Source organism: Antedon bifida, chromosome 9 (genome assembly GCF_963402885.1).
Source record: "Antedon bifida chromosome 9, ecAntBifi1.1, whole genome shotgun sequence".
NCBI classification, from domain to species: Eukaryota; Metazoa; Echinodermata; class Crinoidea; order Comatulida; family Antedonidae; genus Antedon; species Antedon bifida.
In genome coordinates, this window is record NC_136234.1 from 5,498,476 (window position 1) to 5,516,808 (window position 18,333).

Genomic DNA, 18,333 nt, shown 5'->3' on the forward strand with positions numbered 1-18,333 from the left:
TAGCTGTTTCTTTATAAAATGTTGGTAATATGTATAATTAACATGTTCTGTTGCTTTTTTATGTGTTTCTAGAAAGCCTTTATATCAATCATCAAGTTAACTTATTTTCTTATAACAAATGCTTCATGCTTCACTGCATCTATAACTTTTTCATTTTTAAAATCAGCTTTTGTTATCACTGAATTCTTGCTGCCTTTTTCTTTCAGCCATATTTTCCTGTGAATAAAATAAACAAATAGTATAATACATTTATTAAATAATGTGCTGTATATGATTGTTAAAATTGTTATTATTTTAAGAGCCTACATTAATCAAATGAAATATTCAAACAAACTTTACAACAAACCTACATTTCATTAACTTGTTCTTTATTTCCTTGTACTTGGCCTTCTACTGTACCATGTCTGGTATTCCTCACCCAACCAACAAGTCCATGTTTTTGCGCTGTTAATCTTGTGTTCTATACATTATTAAGAGAAGAAAATCACCATAGCATATAGGATAGGGCACTACTAAGCTACTCCAAGTTTTTACAGTACCTATTTAAACCAGATCTGATCATTTTGTCTGTCAGTAATGAAAAGATATTACAGTATTAACAAACAACTTTCTTTAAAATATTAATAAATGTCTAGGCCGGACGGACGGATAGGTTAGCAGAGGGATGGACATGAGCTGGTAGGTTGCCCTCGTTTCTTTTTTATCTCCAATCATTTTAACGTAAATAATTTAATCTCTTATTGAAAAATAAATAATAATTATATGAAATAAATGTCATTTTAAAACATTTTTTAGGGGTTCACTCTGTCGGACAGATTGCTTGAAGGCCGTGGAAGTGGAAAGAGAAAACAAAGCTCCATTCAAAAAAATTGCAAAGTAAAAATATTGTACTTTATTTTTAATTATTTAATCTAAACAAATTATAAATGATTCATTTTATCTGTTCATTTTAAAATATTGAATTCACCAATTACATTAGAAATCAACACTAGAGCTCTGTCTACACTGTATAAACTTGTTTGACAAAAAAGTTTGATGTGCCCAAATATGGTAGTGATATACCCAAATATGGTAGTGATATGACATCATCATGTCCATACAGTATATGGGCACATCACATTTTTTTGACATAAAGTTTGACAGTGTAGACAGAGCTTTATTAACACTTTATAGGGGATTTGTTTTTGGTCACTGTTATGTGACATTAAAATGGCATATTCAACACAAAATGTTTTAACAATTATTTTTTAGGGGGACAATATATCTTTAACCTTCTGCTTACTAGATGTACTATCCCTGAATGCTGCCCTCTACATGACTAGGGGATTTCCCTATTGGTGATGTAACACTAAAACGTAGTGGTAAAAATAACCATAACAATTTGTTCAACGTTTACAAAAGTATTCTTGATGTGTATTTTGTTTAAAATTATATAAACAGGACAAAATGAAATGAATTCGAAATTATTTTTGCCAATATTGAATGACAATGAACATCTTTTTTTTATAGTTAAAGGCTACATTCATAAAGGCAGAAACTTGATGACTATGAAACAATGGGCACAAGCACAGTCTGGACTGCAGAAGGCATTGGATATTGATAGTAGTAATCAGGTACGCTATAACAGTACAGATACTTAGATCGCCATAATCCTCAACTTTGTCCTGGGGTCTCCATGATTGTCCAGCAGTTAACCAAGATTATCCTGGAGTTTCTAAAATGTCAGTGGAACGTCCAAAATTTCCCATTTTTTCCAGTTTCTAATATAAAAATGTGTAGATAAATACAGTAGCGCCAACTTGGTAATAATATAGACAATACTCACACAGATAATACAACTGAATAACCGATACTTGAGGTATAACAATAATGTAACTTTATTAAAGATGTATTGTCCCTTGAAACACCAAAAAATGAAGGTCAAAATATTCTAAATTTAAATTGGCCATATCAAAGTAATATTAAAGTTATTCACTTTAAGTCGAAAATTCGAGCCAAAAGCAACAAGTTTACGTAATTAACAGGTAAATTAGTTTGATTACATTTCGTCTGGAAAATCGTCGCGAGCGAAAGTAAACAAAGATTTCAAACCACGAGTACGCATTATGCATATGCTAATTAGGATTGTTTACAACTAATCACGGTTGAGAAGGTATTTTCACACAGATCCTGAGGAAGTTTTATGATTATGCATACAGAGTAGCCAAACAAGCGCGTTTCATTATGGGGTATGTTTTGATCGAAAACTTTGACTGGAAGTCAGAGTTATTTTTTTAACAAAAAAACGTCTGTATTTCAGTTAAATGATTTTTTTTTTCGACAAATTTTTGGTGATAGTTAATAACTATTGTGATACTTCAAAATGACCCACCTTTTTTCGAAATCTGTTATTTTTTATTTTTTTGGAATTAGTCAAAGGGACAATACATCTTTAACAAAGCAAACAGTAAACATTCGTATGTAGAACAACAAAAACGAGAGGGCTCATATGGAGCGCCGTACGTGACATAACAGCCAAACTGGCGTAGAGCCCTATAAAGAGATACCTTCGGGTCCTAAGTGTCCCCTTAATAGAGGCGTCCCCTGATAAGTAAGGTTAGCATTAGTGTTTAAAATAATTGAACATATATTTTCAATTGTTCGTTTCAAGGAGAAATCACCCCTGAATAAGACTGTCCCAAAAGAGCGAATCTACTGTATACTTATGTATTTTAGTTTGTTGTGTAGTTTTTGATTATTCCCCCACCCCCTTATTTGATTCACTGGTATTGGTTCAGGTAACCGTCTACATAGAGACATCTGGTGGCCATTGACATAATGTTAGATTAATGCTACTTTTGAGTGTACACATTATTTTGTTTTGGTTTTTTGAAAGTGATAACTATTTTTTTGAATTCAATTTCTTTGTTTATTTTATTTTTAGGAAACAATGAATATGTTAATAACTTGTAGACAGGAGATAAATAAGGATCCAGAAGAGGTAAAGAAAAGAGCAATGGCTGACCCTGAGGTGCAAGCGATAATGAGTGACCCAGCAATGAGGATGATACTGGAACAAATGTCTCAAAATCCAGCTGCTATGAGAAAGTAAGTTTGTAAAGCTCTGTCTAACACGATCAAACTTGTCATTGTGGTTCAAGGAAGCACAAATATTTTTTACATTTTCGTCTTTGACAGTAATATGTTTTTAGTGACATTACATATTATGGTGGTAAAATCTTGGGATTAAAAACTTGGCAGGTTGCCAAGTTTAACAATAATTGTATTGAATCATTATTTGCGATTATTGAAAAGTATTAAATCTTTCCAAAAATGGTGCTGTTTTAACAACTTTTTCTGTTTCAAGAGTTATTAAAAGTTTAAAACTATTCTCAAAAGTAATATTAAAAGTATAAAAGCGAAGAGAAATATTATTTCTAAATGATTGGATTACACTTGCCCCAGTTAAAGCTACAAACAATTAAGTAAATATTTCGAATATATAGGCCTAGTTATTGTAAAGTGAAATATTGGTTGGTACAAACTTGCAGGAAGAATTTGGGTGTTTTCTTTGTTTTTAATGTAATTGTTTCCTGTAACAATATAGAAATATCTTTAATTCAATATCGATACAGTCAGATAATTTGAGACAGGTAAGCTAATCAGCCGGAACCCTGTCAACTCACCTGTCGGCATCGCCTCAATGAACAACTTTAATTGATTTTTGTTTCTTTTGTTATTATCACTATGAAACGACAGTGCCTTTGAAACTGTATATCATTTGTTTTCAAAGAAATATAATAATAATAATAATAATAATAATAATAATAATAATAATAATAAATAACATTTATAAAGCGCAAGAGACAAAGGTTTCAAAGCGCTGTGTTTTCCAAGATCTGTGCAAGTAGTAGCGTGTGATTATGCTTCTCTGAAGAGATGAGTTTTGAGTTTAGTTTTAAATGTGATAACAGATTTTGATGAGCGTATTTCGAGGGGTAGAGTGTTCCAGAGTTTTGGGGCTGCGACAGCGAAAGCACGATCACCGTAAAACCGAGTTCTGGAACGGGGTCCAGGTTTTAGAAGAAGTCTGCAGGATGAACGAAGCGAAGAGTTGGTTGACGGAGTAATGATGTCACATATGTAGGCTGGAGCACATCCGTTGATGGCCTTATATGTCAGCAACAGGATTTTAAAACGAATGCGCTGAACTACAAGCAACCAGTGTAAGTCACGAAAAACGGGAGAAATATGTTCATGTCGTTTAGTGCCAGTGATAAGTCTTGCGGCGGAATTTTGGATTCGTTGAAGAGGAGACAGATAAGAAGTTGGTAGGCCGTACAGAAGCGAGTTATGACAGTCCAGACGGGATGAAACAAAAGCATGAACAAGACGTTCAGTTGATGTTTTGTCAAGGTACTTACGAATCTGGCCGATCTGGTAAATTCCAAAGGAAGCACCACGACAAACATTACGAATGTGTTCTTTTAAACCGAGGCTGTTGTCTAGTTGGACGCCAAGATTTCTGGCTGAGCTGGAGGTAGAGACACAAGTATCTCCGATATGGACCAAAGGAAATGATGATGCCTCACGGAACTTTGAATGAAAATGGATCATTTCAGTCTTGGAGTCGTTGAACACGAGTTTATTTTGAATGGCCCATGAGCGAACATCTGCGATGCATGATTCAAGGCTGTTAACAGATTCAGAATGATGTGTAGGTTTCATGATTAAATATAGTTGAGTGTCATCTGCATAGATCATATGACGAACTTCCGGGTGGGAATCAATGATGTTGCTGAGTGGTCCAGTGTATAAGATGAAATCGAGTGGACCTTTTACGGATCCCTGCGGTACACCCCAGGGTAGAGCGAACTCATCAGACATCGAATCACCCACAATGATTGCTTGTCTACGATTCTCAAAATATGAAATAAACCATTTCAATGCGGTTCCGCTTATGCGTACGACTTATGAATTATTAAAAACTATACTGTCATGAGGTAATTTCTGATCGTAATAAAACGGTACTGTGTTTGGTCTACTAGCATTCCTGCTCCCAACCAGTCATCCATTCATAGAAGCCTTGATGAAGTAAGCCTACCTGGTGGTGGCCATAGAACGGTCCCGAGATAACGACTATACTTTGGCTTTAGTCGATAGAAGATTGAAATATTGTTAGAGATAGAGTATACGATGTGTGAACACAATCAATACATTACACATACTATATTTGTTTTTAGATGATTTTATTTACAAATGTTCTGCATCATACATGCTATGGTATAATCTATCAAATCATTTATTTTTATATGATAAAAGTTAAAATCTGTTACCTTAAAGTTAAAAATCTTATCTTGTTACAAAAATGAATTTATTTAAAAATTATTTCTTGCAGCCATATGAGTAACCCTGATATTGCAAGAAAGTTGTATGTACTACAAGATGCTGGCATCATTCAGTTTCGCTGATGACCTTTACTGCATTCATAGAGGGCGTGCTACTCTTTGTGATGCAACACTCTGCTGACAACAAGATTATGTACAACCACTATTATCAAAGAACTTACTGCTCATAACAAGACCAACAATTGTTTTTGCTGCAAGATCTCCGTATAAATATAAAACATTCTAATATTTACAAAAAGCATAATTTTAATGCGAAGCTATCACAGCGACTATTAGTTTGTAAGCATGCTCAGATTATTGTCACGTTGCTTTTATGTCATATTCTCAAAAATCCCTATTATGTGATTTAAAAATCCATCTCAAAATGTTTTTTATATTGAAATATTTGTCATATAGTCTAAACATCAAACAGTTGATAATAACATTTATGTCAAACATGATTACAATAATATATATTTAGACAATAGATTTTAAAGACCATCAAAACCTCATTTCCATAAAAAAAAGAAATATAAAGGGATTAAAATTAGTGATTGTAAATAGTAACAGAATAGATAATTACTGAAAGAAATGACTAGGATGTAATGTATTACATAACATGTAATGTTTTTTAATAAGTTAGTGATACTTAAGTCTAAACGTTCTTAAGATTAGCAAACAAAAAAATAAGAAATGAGGAGTTTTATAATTAAAACTAAATATGATATAATTCAGAAGAAATTATGTACAAATTTGTGTACCCCTTTAGTGAAAAAACCTGTAAATATTACTGCATTAATTATATGTAGTTTACTGCAGTAACATATTGTACAAGTCTTGTGAAATGAAGGGTAATAATACAGACATAGTGTAAAGGACACTGCAAGGAGTATAGTTACTGCAGTCACTGTTGAATTTACTGCAGTAGAATAATGTATACACCGTTTTGTATTCTGGTGCACTATACAATGTAAACAGCAGGGATTATTATACATTGCTCATCAAGTCCAAAACTTTGTGTTGTTTAAGTGTTACTGTCTTCAATATAATACATTAATTGTAAAATGCTACAACAAAGGAAAATTTGGATCAGTGCCAAGCGTTTCAATGTTGATGTGTCCATTGTATCATTGCCAGAGTTTCAAAACTTCCATAAGGAATACCTAAAAACTTAGTCCACTTGGTTAGGCGCTACCAAACGACGTACACGCAACGCATGTATGGTTGACCAATCACAAGCGACACTTTGTTTAATCCATTGCGTCATGATTGGTCAAATTACTTTCGATGCGATTACGCTTTAAGTTAAACTAGTGGCAATCAATTATAGCGGAGTACTACTGTAGAACAGATACGTTTCACTCGTGTGATACAGTATATCTTTTAAGTGCGTAGCTCCAATAATGATTATTAAATACTATAATAAGTTTCTATCCTGCCCTGTGTCTGCATATCTATAAATGACAACTTGATTGTTTCATGCTATTGTTCTTTATTCTGAATTTGTTTCTTCAATGCTGAATTTAAGAAAATCGGTAAACACGACACAACCGCCAACTTCTTGAATCGGAGGCTCATTAACGATACATTCAGCATTTGTTTCTTCTGTGCTGAGTGTAAGAAAATCGGTAAACACGACTGTACCGTTTTCGCCAACCTCCTGGATCGGAGTACTATTGATGACATGTTCGGCATTTGTTTCTTCTATACCAAATTTAAGAGAATCAGTAGCGTTTTCGCCAACCTCCTGGATCGGAGTACTATTGATGACATGTTCGGCATTTGTTTCTTCTATACCAAATTTAAGAGAATCGGTAGCGTTTTCGCCAACCTCCTGGATCGGAGTACTATTGATGACATGTTCGGCATTTGTTTCTTCTATACCAAATTTAAGAGAATCGGTAGCGTTTTCGCCAACCTCCTGGATCGGAGTACTATTGATGACATGTTCGGCATTTGTTTCTTCTATGCCGAATTTAGGAGAATCAGTAGCGTTTTCGCCAACCTCCTGGATCGGATGCCTATTCAAGAAACCGCTGTTTTCAACCAAGGCAATTGATGGACTTGTTCCAACGTGATGTCGATCAACATCATCGACGGCACCACGGCTTTCTTCAATGGGTGTCCGGAAAGTACAGGCTGGACTACTCCAAATTTCAGGGATTCTGAATTGCGTATTTTCAAATTCATCATTTTCTTGTTTATCGGCATTCATAGCTGCACAAATAAAACAATTTCCGTCATTTTAACTTTAATCTTTAAAAATCGACAAACATGTTGAATAGATAATATGTAGCCTACTATTGAATTGAATTTTAAAAACCGAAACCGTCTGCTACTGGCCTAGGTTATTTGGAATAAATCCTACTAATTATAAGATTTCGGCAAAAAAATACATAAATAAATAAAAGCTAAAATAATAAAACTTACCTTTAAATATACAGTACAGGATAAAGCAAGTAAAATATCGATAGGCATATACTGCCGTACTTTGAGAAAATGGCATGGCTAATGTTATTCAATTGAACTAATAGTTTAATCGCAAAAGTTTCATAATACACCATTAAAAAGCAGTACTAGAGCCTATGGACGCAACCATTCTGATCAGGTAAACAGAACACCGAATTATTTCTTTTTAATAATAAATTAAAAGAAATATTAGAATATTTTTTAGGTTAAGAAATGATTTGGCGAATAAAGTTTTTAAAAAAAACAAATGAATTTATTCAAAACCATTACACTTTCAAGTCAATCTTCGGATATTTTACTATTTTACCTACATGTTCTATCTCTGCCTCGTTTTCATGTGCTTGGACGCAGCGATGCTTTGTGACTTTTTTTTTACTTCCTGCCGCACATCATATCATAATGATGGCATACAACCGTTTTTCCTAAATTATTTAAGTCTATCATTAGGCCTGTATTTGAATACGCTTCACCTGTCTGGTTTCCATTTCTGCAAAGCACCATCAATCAGATTGAATCTGTTCAGAGACGCTTTACACGATCATGCTTCCCACGTTTTTTTCACATGGATTATGACATGCGGCCGTCATACGAACAAAGGTTACGGACTCTAAAATTACCCACGATTTATAATAGACTTAAATTCATCCGTGTTAAATTTGTTGTGAAGTGCCTCTGTACAGATTTCCTAATTGATGGTGTTTTGCTACCTAAACCTGTTGAACGTAGAAGTGAGAAACTTGTTTTTAGACATGAGAAGTCTCGTACAAATGCTTTTTTTAATTCTGTTTTTATTTCATTTCCACGGATGTGGGATAAGATTCCGGTATTTATCACAGACATGTTTATTTATAATGATTGCAATTTTTATTCTGTTTTATATAAATTCTATGTTACCGGATTGTTAAATGTTTAACCTTGTTTCTGTTATTTTGCCACCAGCACTATCAGGAGAGTCTTCTATAGCGATATTTTTTGCTTTTTGACAATCCGCCAGGATAGTTTCTGCGTTTTTTTCTATGCTTGTTTTTGTTAATGTAATTTATGCTTTTTGTATTATTGTTATTATTTATCTGGATAATAAATGAATATGAATATGAACCCACATTGACGTAAGTCTAGATCAATTATAGCGGAGTACTGCACTTACAAGCCTCGTTTTCAATTCATTTTCAGTGTTATGTTCCGTCATAATAGAGATTTACTCACCAGGATTGATTATGTCATTACATCATAGTTATTAGTAAGCAATTATGATTATATTTAGTATTCAGGTTTATATGTTTTCGAATACTAAAAGGCCACCCACACCAAGATTATGAATGAATAATGGTAAATTGACAGATAATGCAATACAGAAAAAGAAATTAAAAAAGAATAACAAACAGAACTTGAGTGAGGCCTACGTTTAACAGAACTTGAGTGAGGCCTACGTTTAACAGAACTTGAGTGAGGCCTACGTTTAATTGTCAAATCGTTAAATCTTCAGCATTGTGAGTAAATAGTAGGCCTAGGCCGGAATACCCTAGTCATGGTAATCTTTATTTGTCTATAAAAAACAACTGAAATATATGTTTATGGCAAAAATAAAGAACCATAAAAACAATAAAATACAGAATGATGATAACAATATAATACAATATGCAAATATAATAAGAAATAATTAATTGTTTAATAATTGTAGACAGGATCTAAAAGGATCCAGAAGAGGTAAAGAAAAGAGCAATGGCTGACCCTGAGGTGCAAGCGATAATGAGTGACCCAGCAATGAGGATGATACTGGAACAAATGTCTCAAAATCCAGCTGCTATGAGAAAGTAAGTTTGTAAAGCTCTGTCTACACGATCAAACTTGTCATTGTGGTTCAAGGAAGCACAAATATTTGTTACATTTTCGTCTTTGACAGTAATATGTTTTTAGTGACAATACATGGTGGTAAAATCTTAGGATTAAAAACCTTGGCAGGTTGCCAAGTTTAACAATAATATGTATTGTATATTGGTGCATTGGCTTTCAAATATTGTCGTGAGGTAATTTCTGATCGTAATCAAAAATGGTACTGTGTTTGGTCTACTAGCATTCCTGCTCCCAACCAGTCATCCATTCACAGAAGCCTTGATGAAGTAAGCCTACCTGGTGGTGGCCATAGAACGGTCCCGAGATAATGACTATACTTCGGCTTTAGTCGATAGAAGATTGAAATATTGTTAGAGATAGAGTATACGATGTGTGAACACAATCAATACATTACACATACTATATTTGTTTTTAGATGATTTTATTTACAAATGTTCTGCATCATACATGCTATGGTATAATTTATCAAATCATTTATTTTTTTTTTTATGATAAAAGTTAAAATCTGTTACCTTAAAGTTAAAAATCTTATCTTGTTACAAAAATGAATTTATTTAAAAATTATTTCTTGCAGCCATATGAGTAACCCTGATATTGCAAGAAAGTTGTATGTACTACAAGATGCTGGCATCATTCAGTTCCGCTGATGACCTTTACTGCATTCATAGAGGGCGTGCTACTCTTTGTGATGCAATACTCTGCTGACAACAAGATTATGTACAACCACTATTATCAAAGAACTTACTGCTCATAACAAGACCAACAATTGTTTTTGCTGCAAGATCTCCGTATAAATATAAAACATTCTAATATTTACAAAAAGCATAATTTTTATGCGAAGCTATCACAGCGACTATTAGTTTGTAAGCATGCTCAGATTATTGTCACGTTGCTTTTATGTCATATTCTCAAAAATCCCTATTATGTGATTTAAAATTCCATCTAAAAATGTTTTTTATATTGAAATATTTGTCATATAGTCTAAACATCAAACCGTTAATGATAATAACATTTATGTCAAACATGAGTACAATAATATATATTTAGACAGTAGATTTTAAAGACCATCAAAACCTCATTTCCATAAAAAAAAAAATATAAAGGGATTAAAATTAGTGATTGTAAATAGTAACAGAATAGATAATTACTGAAAGAAATGACTAAGATGTAATGTATTACATAACATGTAATGTTTTTTAATAAGTTAGTGATACTTAAGTCTAAACGTTCTTAAGATTAGCAAACAAAAAAATAAGAAATGAGGAGTTTTATAATTAAAACTAAATATGATATAATTCAGAAGAAATTATGTACAAATTTGTGTACCCCCCTAGTGAAAAAAACCTGTAAATATTACTGCATTAATTATATGTAGTTTACTGCAGTAACATATTGTACAAGTCTTGTGAAATGAAGGGTAATAATACAGACATAGTGTAAAGGACACTGCAAGGAGTATAGTTACTGCAGTCACTGTTGAATTTACTGCAGTAGAATAATGTATATACACCGTTTTGTATTCTAGAAACACTGATACATTTAAACTCCTGTGATACAGTAGGCCTATATCTTTTAAGTGCGTAGCTCCAATAATGATTATTAAATAGATATTAATTATTTAATTAATTAATTTTTATCCTGTCCTGCATATCTGTAAATGACAACTTGAATGTTTCATGCTATTATTCTTTATTCTGTATTTGTTTCTTCAATGCAGAATTTAAGAAAATCGGTAAACACGACACAACCGCCAACTTCTTGAATCGGAGGCTCATTAACAATACATTCTGCATTTGTTTCTTCAATGCCGAATTTAAGAAAATCGGTAAACACGACAGTACCGTTTTCGCCAACCTCCTGGATCGGAGTACTATTGATGACATGTTCGGCATTTGTTTCTTCTATGCCGAATTTAAGAAAATCGGTTAACACGACAGTACCGTTTTCGCCAACCTCCTGGATCGGAGTACTATTGATGACCTGTTCGGCATTTGTTTCTTCTATGCCGAATTTAAGAGAATCGGTACCGTTTTCGCCAACCTCCTGGATCGGAGTACTATTGATGACATGTTCGGCATTTGTTTCGTCTATGCTGAATTTAAGAGAATCAGTAGCGTTTTCGCCAACCTCCTGGATCGGATGCCTATTCAAGATACCGCTGTTTTCAACCAAGGCAATTGATGGACTTTTTTCAATATGATGTCGATCAGTATCATCGACAACACCACTGCTTTCTTGAATGGGTGTCCGGAAAGTACAGGCTGGACTACTACAAATTTCAGGGATTCTGAATTGCGTATTTTCAAATTCATCATTTTCTTGTTTATCGGCATTCATAGCTGTACAAATAAAACAATTTCCGTCATTTTAATTTAATCTTTAAAAATCGACAAACATGTTGAATAGATAATATGTAGCCTACTATTGAATTGAATTTTAAAAACCGAAACCGTCTGCTACTGGCCTAGGTTATTTGGAATAAATCCTACTAATTATAAGATTTCGGCAAAAAAATACATAAATAAATAAAAGCTAAAATAATAAAACTTACCTTTAAATATACAGTACAGGATAAAGCAAGTAAAATATCGATAGGCATATACTGCCGTACTTTGAGAAAATGGCATGGCTAATGTTATTCAATTGAACTAATAGTTTAATCGCAAAAGTTTCATAATACACCATTAAAAAGCAGTACTAGAGCCTATGGACGCAACCATTCTGATCAGGTAAACAGAACACCGAATTATTTCTTTTTAATAATAAATTAAAAGAAATATTAGAATATTTTTTAGGTTAAGAAATTATTTGGCGAATAAAGTTTTTAAAAAAAACAAATGAATTTATTCAAAACCATTACACTTTCAAGTCAATCTTCGGATATTTTACTATTTTACCTACATGTTCTATCTCTGCCTCGTTTTCATGTGCTTGGACGCAGCGATGCTTTGTGACTTTTTTTTTACTTCCTGCCGCACATCATATCATAATGATGGCATACAACCGTTTTTCCTAAATTATTTAAGTCTATCATTAGGCCTGTATTTGAATACGCTTCACCTGTCTGGTTTCCATTTCTGCAAAGCACCATCAATCAGATTGAATCTGTTCAGAGACGCTTTACACGATCATGCTTCCCACGTTTTTTTCACATGGATTATGACATGCGGCCGTCATACGAACAAAGGTTACGGACTCTAAAATTACCCACGATTTATAATAGACTTAAATTCATCCGTGTTAAATTTGTTGTGAAGTGCCTCTGTACAGATTTCCTAATTGATGGTGTTTTGCTACCTAAACCTGTTGAACGTAGAAGTGAGAAACTTGTTTTTAGACATGAGAAGTCTCGTACAAATGCTTTTTTTAATTCTGTTTTTATTTCATTTCCACGGATGTGGGATGAGATTCCGGTATTTATCACAGACATGTTTATTTATAATGATTGCAATTTTTATTCTGTTTTATATAAATTCTATGTTACCGGATTGTTAAATGTTTAACCTTGTTTCTGTTATTTTGCCACCAGCACTATCAGGAGAGTCTTCTATAGCGATATTTTTTGCTTTTTGACAATCCGCCAGGATAGTTTCTGCGTTTTTTTCTATGCTTGTTTTTGTTAATGTAATTTATGCTTTTTGTATTATTGTTATTATTTATCTGGATAATAAATGAATATGAATATGAACCCACATTGACGTAAGTCTAGATCAATTATAGCGGAGTACTGCACTTACAAGCCTCGTTTTCAATTCATTTTCAGTGTTATGTTCCGTTTCATAGCATCATAATAGAGATTTACTCACCAGGATTGATTATGTCATTACATCATAGTTATTAGTAAGCAATTATGATTATATTTAGTATTCAGGTTTATATGTTTTCGAATACTAAAAGGTCGCCCACACCAAGATTATGAATGAATAATGGTAAATTGACAGACAATGCAATTCAGAAAAAGAAATTAAAAAAGAATAACTGAACTTGAGTGAGGCCTACGTTTAACAGAACTTGAGTGAGGCCTACGTTTAACAGAACTTGAGTGAGGCCTACGTTTAACAGAACTTGAGTGAGGCCTACGTTTAACAGAACTTGAGTGAGGCCTACGTTTAACAGAACTTGAGTGAGGCCTACGTTTAATTGTCAAATCGTTAAATCTTCAGCATTGTGAGTAAATAGTAGGCCTAGGCCGGAATACCCTAGTCATGGTAATCTTTATTTGTCTATAAAAAAACAACTGAAATATGTTTCTGGCAAAAATAAAGAACAATAAAAACAATAAAATACAGAATGATGAAAACAATATAATACAATATGCAAATATAATGAGAAATAATTAATTGTTTAAAGATATATTGTCCCCCTAAAAAAATAATTTTTTAAATTTTTTTGTTGAATATGTTATTTTAATGTCACATAATAGTTATTCACTCTCACAAAAAAATTGGGTCTGAAAAAAATTTATTTACCTGAGAAAAATGTAATTTAAAGCAAAAAATGGTCAAATTGTCTGGAAGACAATGAGTTTTTGGGTAATTTAACTGTTTATTTTGTCTTTTTATAGGTGAAATAATTTTTTTCCCCCGTTTTTTTTCTTATGGAAGTGAACAACTTCATTAAAACTGCAAAATGGCCTATTCAAAGTCCGATTTTAAAAATCTTTATTTTTCATGATTTTGGGGGACAATACATCTTTAATATTGAACATTATAAATAGTAAAACACTTTTTTTAATGTAGATTAATATTACTAATAATTATTTGCTTAACAAAATAATACAAGATAAAGTTATTAAAAATAAATAAACAAAGTCATTCTTCTCTATCAATGTTCTCATTCTTGAGCTGTATGATCAATTATGTTTTCAACCATGTTGTATGAAACCCTAAATAAGTTTATCAGAATTCTTTTGTGTAATCAAGTAGATCTGACTATCATCGTATCAGTGCCAATAAGTCAATTGTCTACGCATGAACAGCCATATTATTATAACTGTACCAATAATAAATAGGTTATGTATATTAATAATGACTTCCATTAATATTCAACGTATTTTTGATCTTTATGAGAATTATGGTGATTCTGAGTATATAGGTGAAGCTGTATCACAGAACCAACATATGATACAATGTGCTATGTTGGCAGAAAAGGAAGGACACCCCAAGCAGGTCGGTAGTGCGTGTTTAATTGCGTTATGATTAGGCCTAATCAATATTCCTGGTTGATTGAGGACTTTGGTAGGCCTAAGTAACGCATGGTCGGGCAAGCTAAATATTACCAATTTTACTGATTGGTGCGATTCGTCAATTATTAAAAACATTCTTCATTTGTCTAATATGTCAACGTCATGATGCATTAACTCCGTTTAAGAATGTTTGGAAAAACAAATCGACATTTTTTATGTTAGGGTTTTAAGTCTAATAATCTCATTCACTAAAGTGTATTAGCGGCGAAATCAATGTTTTGTGGCTTTTCCGGAACATTTTCCGGAACAACTGTCACCTTGATAATAATAATAATAATAATATACCACATTTATATACCGCCCTTTTCATGAAAAAACATGGTCAAAGGCTTGGCGCTAGTTCCGTTTCGCACCTGTCATTTATTTCGACTCAAAATTTGTTAAGAAACTTTATCGTGAGTACCACACCTTAGAATTAGGCCTCAAATATACTTTTACGAAGGAGATCACATAAAAAGTGACAAATAAATGCTTTAAATTGATGAATTTACAGACGTGTTTCTCGCACATCGGTTCGTCAATTTCGCATACGCCATGTTCAATGTTGTTGTTTCTATGGAGCGCCAAAAGAGCAATCATAATAGAGAGCTAAAAACTCAATATAATGCGTATATTTAATGCATTTATTGGTGAAAATTACGTTCAATTTTAATATATTTTGTCAATGCAACAAAACCCTAGGCCTAAATCAGCATCACTACCTAGCCTAGGCCTGAGACTAAGAGGAATATTATTTAGATCATTGAGGTATAAAAACTACAGTACATGTAATGATGATGAACTTGTCGATTTTCATTCTTAAAAGTTAACGAAAACTGCGAAAACCATGTACTGTATCAACAGTAACATTTTTGTTGCATTGACATTGACAAAATATATTAAAATTGAACGTAATTTTCACCAATAAATGCATTAAATATACGCATTATATTGAGTTTTTAGCCCTCTATTATGATTGCTCTTTTGGCGCTCCATAGAAACATCAACATTGAACATGGCGAAGGCGTATGGAACCGATGTGCGAGAAACACGTCTGTATATTCATCAATTTAAAGCATTTATTTGTTACTTTTTGTGTGATCTCCTTCATAAAAGTATTTTTGAGGCCTAATTCTAAGGTGTGGTACTCACGATAAATTTATTAAACACATTCTGAGTCGAAATAAATGACAGGTGCGAAACGGAACTAGCGCCAAAGGCTTTACATAGATATAAACAGACTGAAGGCAGGCGCTTCTGAATCCGCCTATGTCCATAATAAACCGATTTTTCTAATGTTATTAATACTATGTTGTCGCCTAGCTGCCCAAATCTTATCCCCTTTTCTAGATCATACTGGGTGCTTTATTTCACGACATAGGCCATCTAGTCGGCATGGCCCAAGGATTGGAAGGAATGGTTACGGAAGGGGTGAAACTTGGAACCGTTAATCATGAAACCGTTGGAGAAACGTTTTTGTTAGATCTGGGGATTCCCCAAGAAATTGCAGCCTTCGTTCGAGGTCACGTGGATGCTAAACGCTACCTCGTATATAAAGATAAATCATATTATGAAGGTAATAGGCATAGAACAAGATTTTTATTTTGAAAATATGAGATTTAGATGAAAGATCTCGCTTTAAAAATTGTATTTAGATTTATTTTGTTTTTATGAACATTTATTTTATAGGTCTGAGCAGGTCTTCTAAACAAACATTGACACATCAGGGCGGTCCCATGCTCGAAGAAGAAGCAAAACAGTTTGAGAATTCGCCGTACTTTGATGCAATACTACGCATGCGTCGATGGGACGAGCTAGCAAAGGATCCGAATGCACACACAGAACCATTGGATAAATATAAACAACTCTGTCTGAGTTATTTAGAGCAAAGAAATACGGAAACATCTCGTATATAAGACAGGTGTAGAAAAATACTTTATACAAAAAGTAAATACTTTTAATAACTTTTAATTACATGCCGTCTGGAAAACCTAAGTAGCCCTTGATTTTTTCCAGCCTCCATGTGATTCATTTTTAACCAATTTGGTGACGTTTATGTTGTTTGAATGGTAAATGTTTTAAACTGGCCTAATTTTTGAATTATGATGCATACACATATTTCATTACTGTAGGAACATACTTTTATTATACACCGCATTGATACACAAACATTAAATCTTATATACAATATATACAGTATATACCATTCAGGAAAACCACTCGAAATCTGTGTGTAATACACTTTAACCATGGACCTATAAATTAATTTATATGTCCATGCTTTAACCCTATCTGCCTGTCCATACGAATGTATTATAGGCCTAAGTATCCATTTGTTAATTAATTTTCATTCTTAGTTTTTACACTTCAAAGTTCAAGCCATGGCATAGCTGTTTCTTTATAAAATGTTGGTAATATGTATAATTAACATGTTCTGTTGCTTTTTGATGTGTTTCTAGAAAGCCTTTATATCAATCATCAAGTTAACTTATTTTCTTATAACAAATGCTTCATGCTTCACTACATCTATAACTTTTTCATTTTTAAAATCAGCTTTTGTTATCACTGAATTCTTGCTGCCTTTTTCTTTCAGCCATATTTTCCTGTGAATAAAATAAACAAATAGTATCATACATTTATTAAATAATGTGCTGTATATGATTGTTAGAATTTTTATTATTTTAAGAGCCTACATTAAACAAATGAAATATTAAACAAACTTTACAACAAACCTACATTTCATTAACTTGTTCTTTATTCCCTTGTACTTGGCCTTCTACTGTACCATGTCTGGTATTCCTGACCCAACCAACAAGTCCATGTTTTTGCGCTGTTAATCTTGTGTCCTATACATTATTAAGAGAAGAAAATCACCATAGCATGCATAGGGCACTACTAACTAGGCTACTCCAAGTTACACTTTACAGTGTCAGTACTTATTTAAACTAATCAGATCTGATCATTTTGTCTGTAGAAATGAAATTATATTATTAACAAACAGCTTTCTTTAAATATTAATAAATGTCTAGGCCGGACGGACGGATAGGTGTTTAGCAGAGGGATGGACATGACAGCAGGGGGCGGGGGTAGAGAGAGGAGGAGAGACCGGTTATTTACCCTGCCAAGGACTAGCCTGGCCCTACCTAGATAGGTTGTTTGATGGCTAGCTAGATTCAACTGTCAATTTTCTTGCAAGACTATTAAAAGTTACCTTTCGAAAAAATACACCCTGAACTTTACCATGAATTTCAAAATTTACAGATACATATGTTTTTTGATCAGAAGATGCCATTCGAAGTCCCAAAATGTCAATGTTGTTGACAAACATTCGCGAATTAAGCGACCGAAAATAAAATTTAGTAAACATTTTTCGACCTTTGGCCCTTGACATGGGTAATCTTATTTTTTCAAATGGGGAAA

The 18,333-nt window shown here is 33.1% G+C and overlaps 3 protein-coding genes and 1 pseudogene across 6 annotated transcripts; 3 read left to right on the forward strand and 1 right to left on the reverse strand.

Annotated features, from left to right (window-relative positions):
- Nucleotides 1–7: 7 nt before the first annotated feature.
- Nucleotides 8–18,303, reverse strand: LOC144851381 (acylphosphatase-1-like). Of its 2 annotated transcripts, none has more exons than XM_078708808.1 (3): nt 18,125–18,303; nt 351–460; nt 8–216 (listed from the first exon to the last, which is right to left on the reverse strand). In XM_078708808.1, the coding sequence occupies exons 1-3, from the start codon at nt 18,278–18,280 to the stop codon at nt 102–104; spliced, it is 381 nt and encodes a 126-aa protein (XP_078564934.1). In that variant the 5' UTR covers nt 18,281–18,303; the 3' UTR covers nt 8–101. The 2 variants fall into 2 exon arrangements, with proteins under 2 accessions (XP_078564934.1, XP_078564933.1); XM_078708807.1 differs by lacking the exons at nt 8–216; nt 351–460 and adding exons at nt 17,032–17,516; nt 17,650–17,759 and having other exon boundaries at nt 18,125–18,292.
- On the forward strand, nt 1,519–5,450 carry LOC144852261 (stress-induced-phosphoprotein 1 pseudogene; annotated as a pseudogene). The gene is made up of 3 exons (XR_013614281.1): nt 1,519–1,613; nt 2,924–3,087; nt 5,378–5,450. The product of XR_013614281.1 is annotated as a stress-induced-phosphoprotein 1 pseudogene (transcript).
- LOC144851382 (stress-induced-phosphoprotein 1-like) lies at nt 9,521–11,184 on the forward strand. The gene is made up of 2 exons (XM_078708809.1): nt 9,521–9,649; nt 10,264–11,184. The coding sequence occupies exons 1-2, from the start codon at nt 9,558–9,560 to the stop codon at nt 10,334–10,336; spliced, it is 165 nt and encodes a 54-aa protein (XP_078564935.1). The 5' UTR covers nt 9,521–9,557; the 3' UTR covers nt 10,337–11,184.
- LOC144851376 (2-amino-1-hydroxyethylphosphonate dioxygenase (glycine-forming)-like) lies at nt 14,645–16,944 on the forward strand. Of its 2 annotated transcripts, none has more exons than XM_078708800.1 (3): nt 14,645–14,857; nt 16,264–16,489; nt 16,603–16,944. In XM_078708800.1, the coding sequence occupies exons 1-3, from the start codon at nt 14,660–14,662 to the stop codon at nt 16,827–16,829; spliced, it is 651 nt and encodes a 216-aa protein (XP_078564926.1). In that variant the 5' UTR covers nt 14,645–14,659; the 3' UTR covers nt 16,830–16,944. The 2 variants fall into 2 exon arrangements, with proteins under 2 accessions (XP_078564926.1, XP_078564927.1); XM_078708801.1 differs by lacking the exon at nt 14,645–14,857 and adding an exon at nt 15,929–16,052.
- Nucleotides 18,304–18,333: the final 30 nt, after the last annotated feature.

Coding starts and splice junctions, on each gene's coding strand:
- LOC144851382 (XM_078708809.1), top strand. CDS start 9,558: ATGGCTGACCCTGAGGTGCAAGCGATAATGAGTGACCCAGCAATGAGG. Junction 9,650..10,263: donor AATCCAGCTGCTATGAGAAA/GTAAGTTTGTAA, acceptor TATTTCTTGCAG/CCATATGAGTAACCCTGATA.
- LOC144851376 (XM_078708800.1), top strand. CDS start 14,660: ATGAACAGCCATATTATTATAACTGTACCAATAATAAATAGGTTATGT. Junction 14,858..16,263: donor AGGAAGGACACCCCAAGCAG/GTCGGTAGTGCG, acceptor CCCCTTTTCTAG/ATCATACTGGGTGCTTTATT. Junction 16,490..16,602: donor AGATAAATCATATTATGAAG/GTAATAGGCATA, acceptor TTTATTTTATAG/GTCTGAGCAGGTCTTCTAAA.
- LOC144851381 (XM_078708808.1), bottom strand. CDS start 18,280: ATGTTTACTAAATTTTATTTTCGGTCGCTTAATTCGCGAATGTTTGTC. Junction 461..18,124: donor AGGGTGTATTTTTTCGAAAG/GTAACTTTTAAT, acceptor AATAATGTATAG/AACACAAGATTAACAGCGCA. Junction 217..350: donor AAAGAACAAGTTAATGAAAT/GTAGGTTTGTTG, acceptor TTTTATTCACAG/GAAAATATGGCTGAAAGAAA.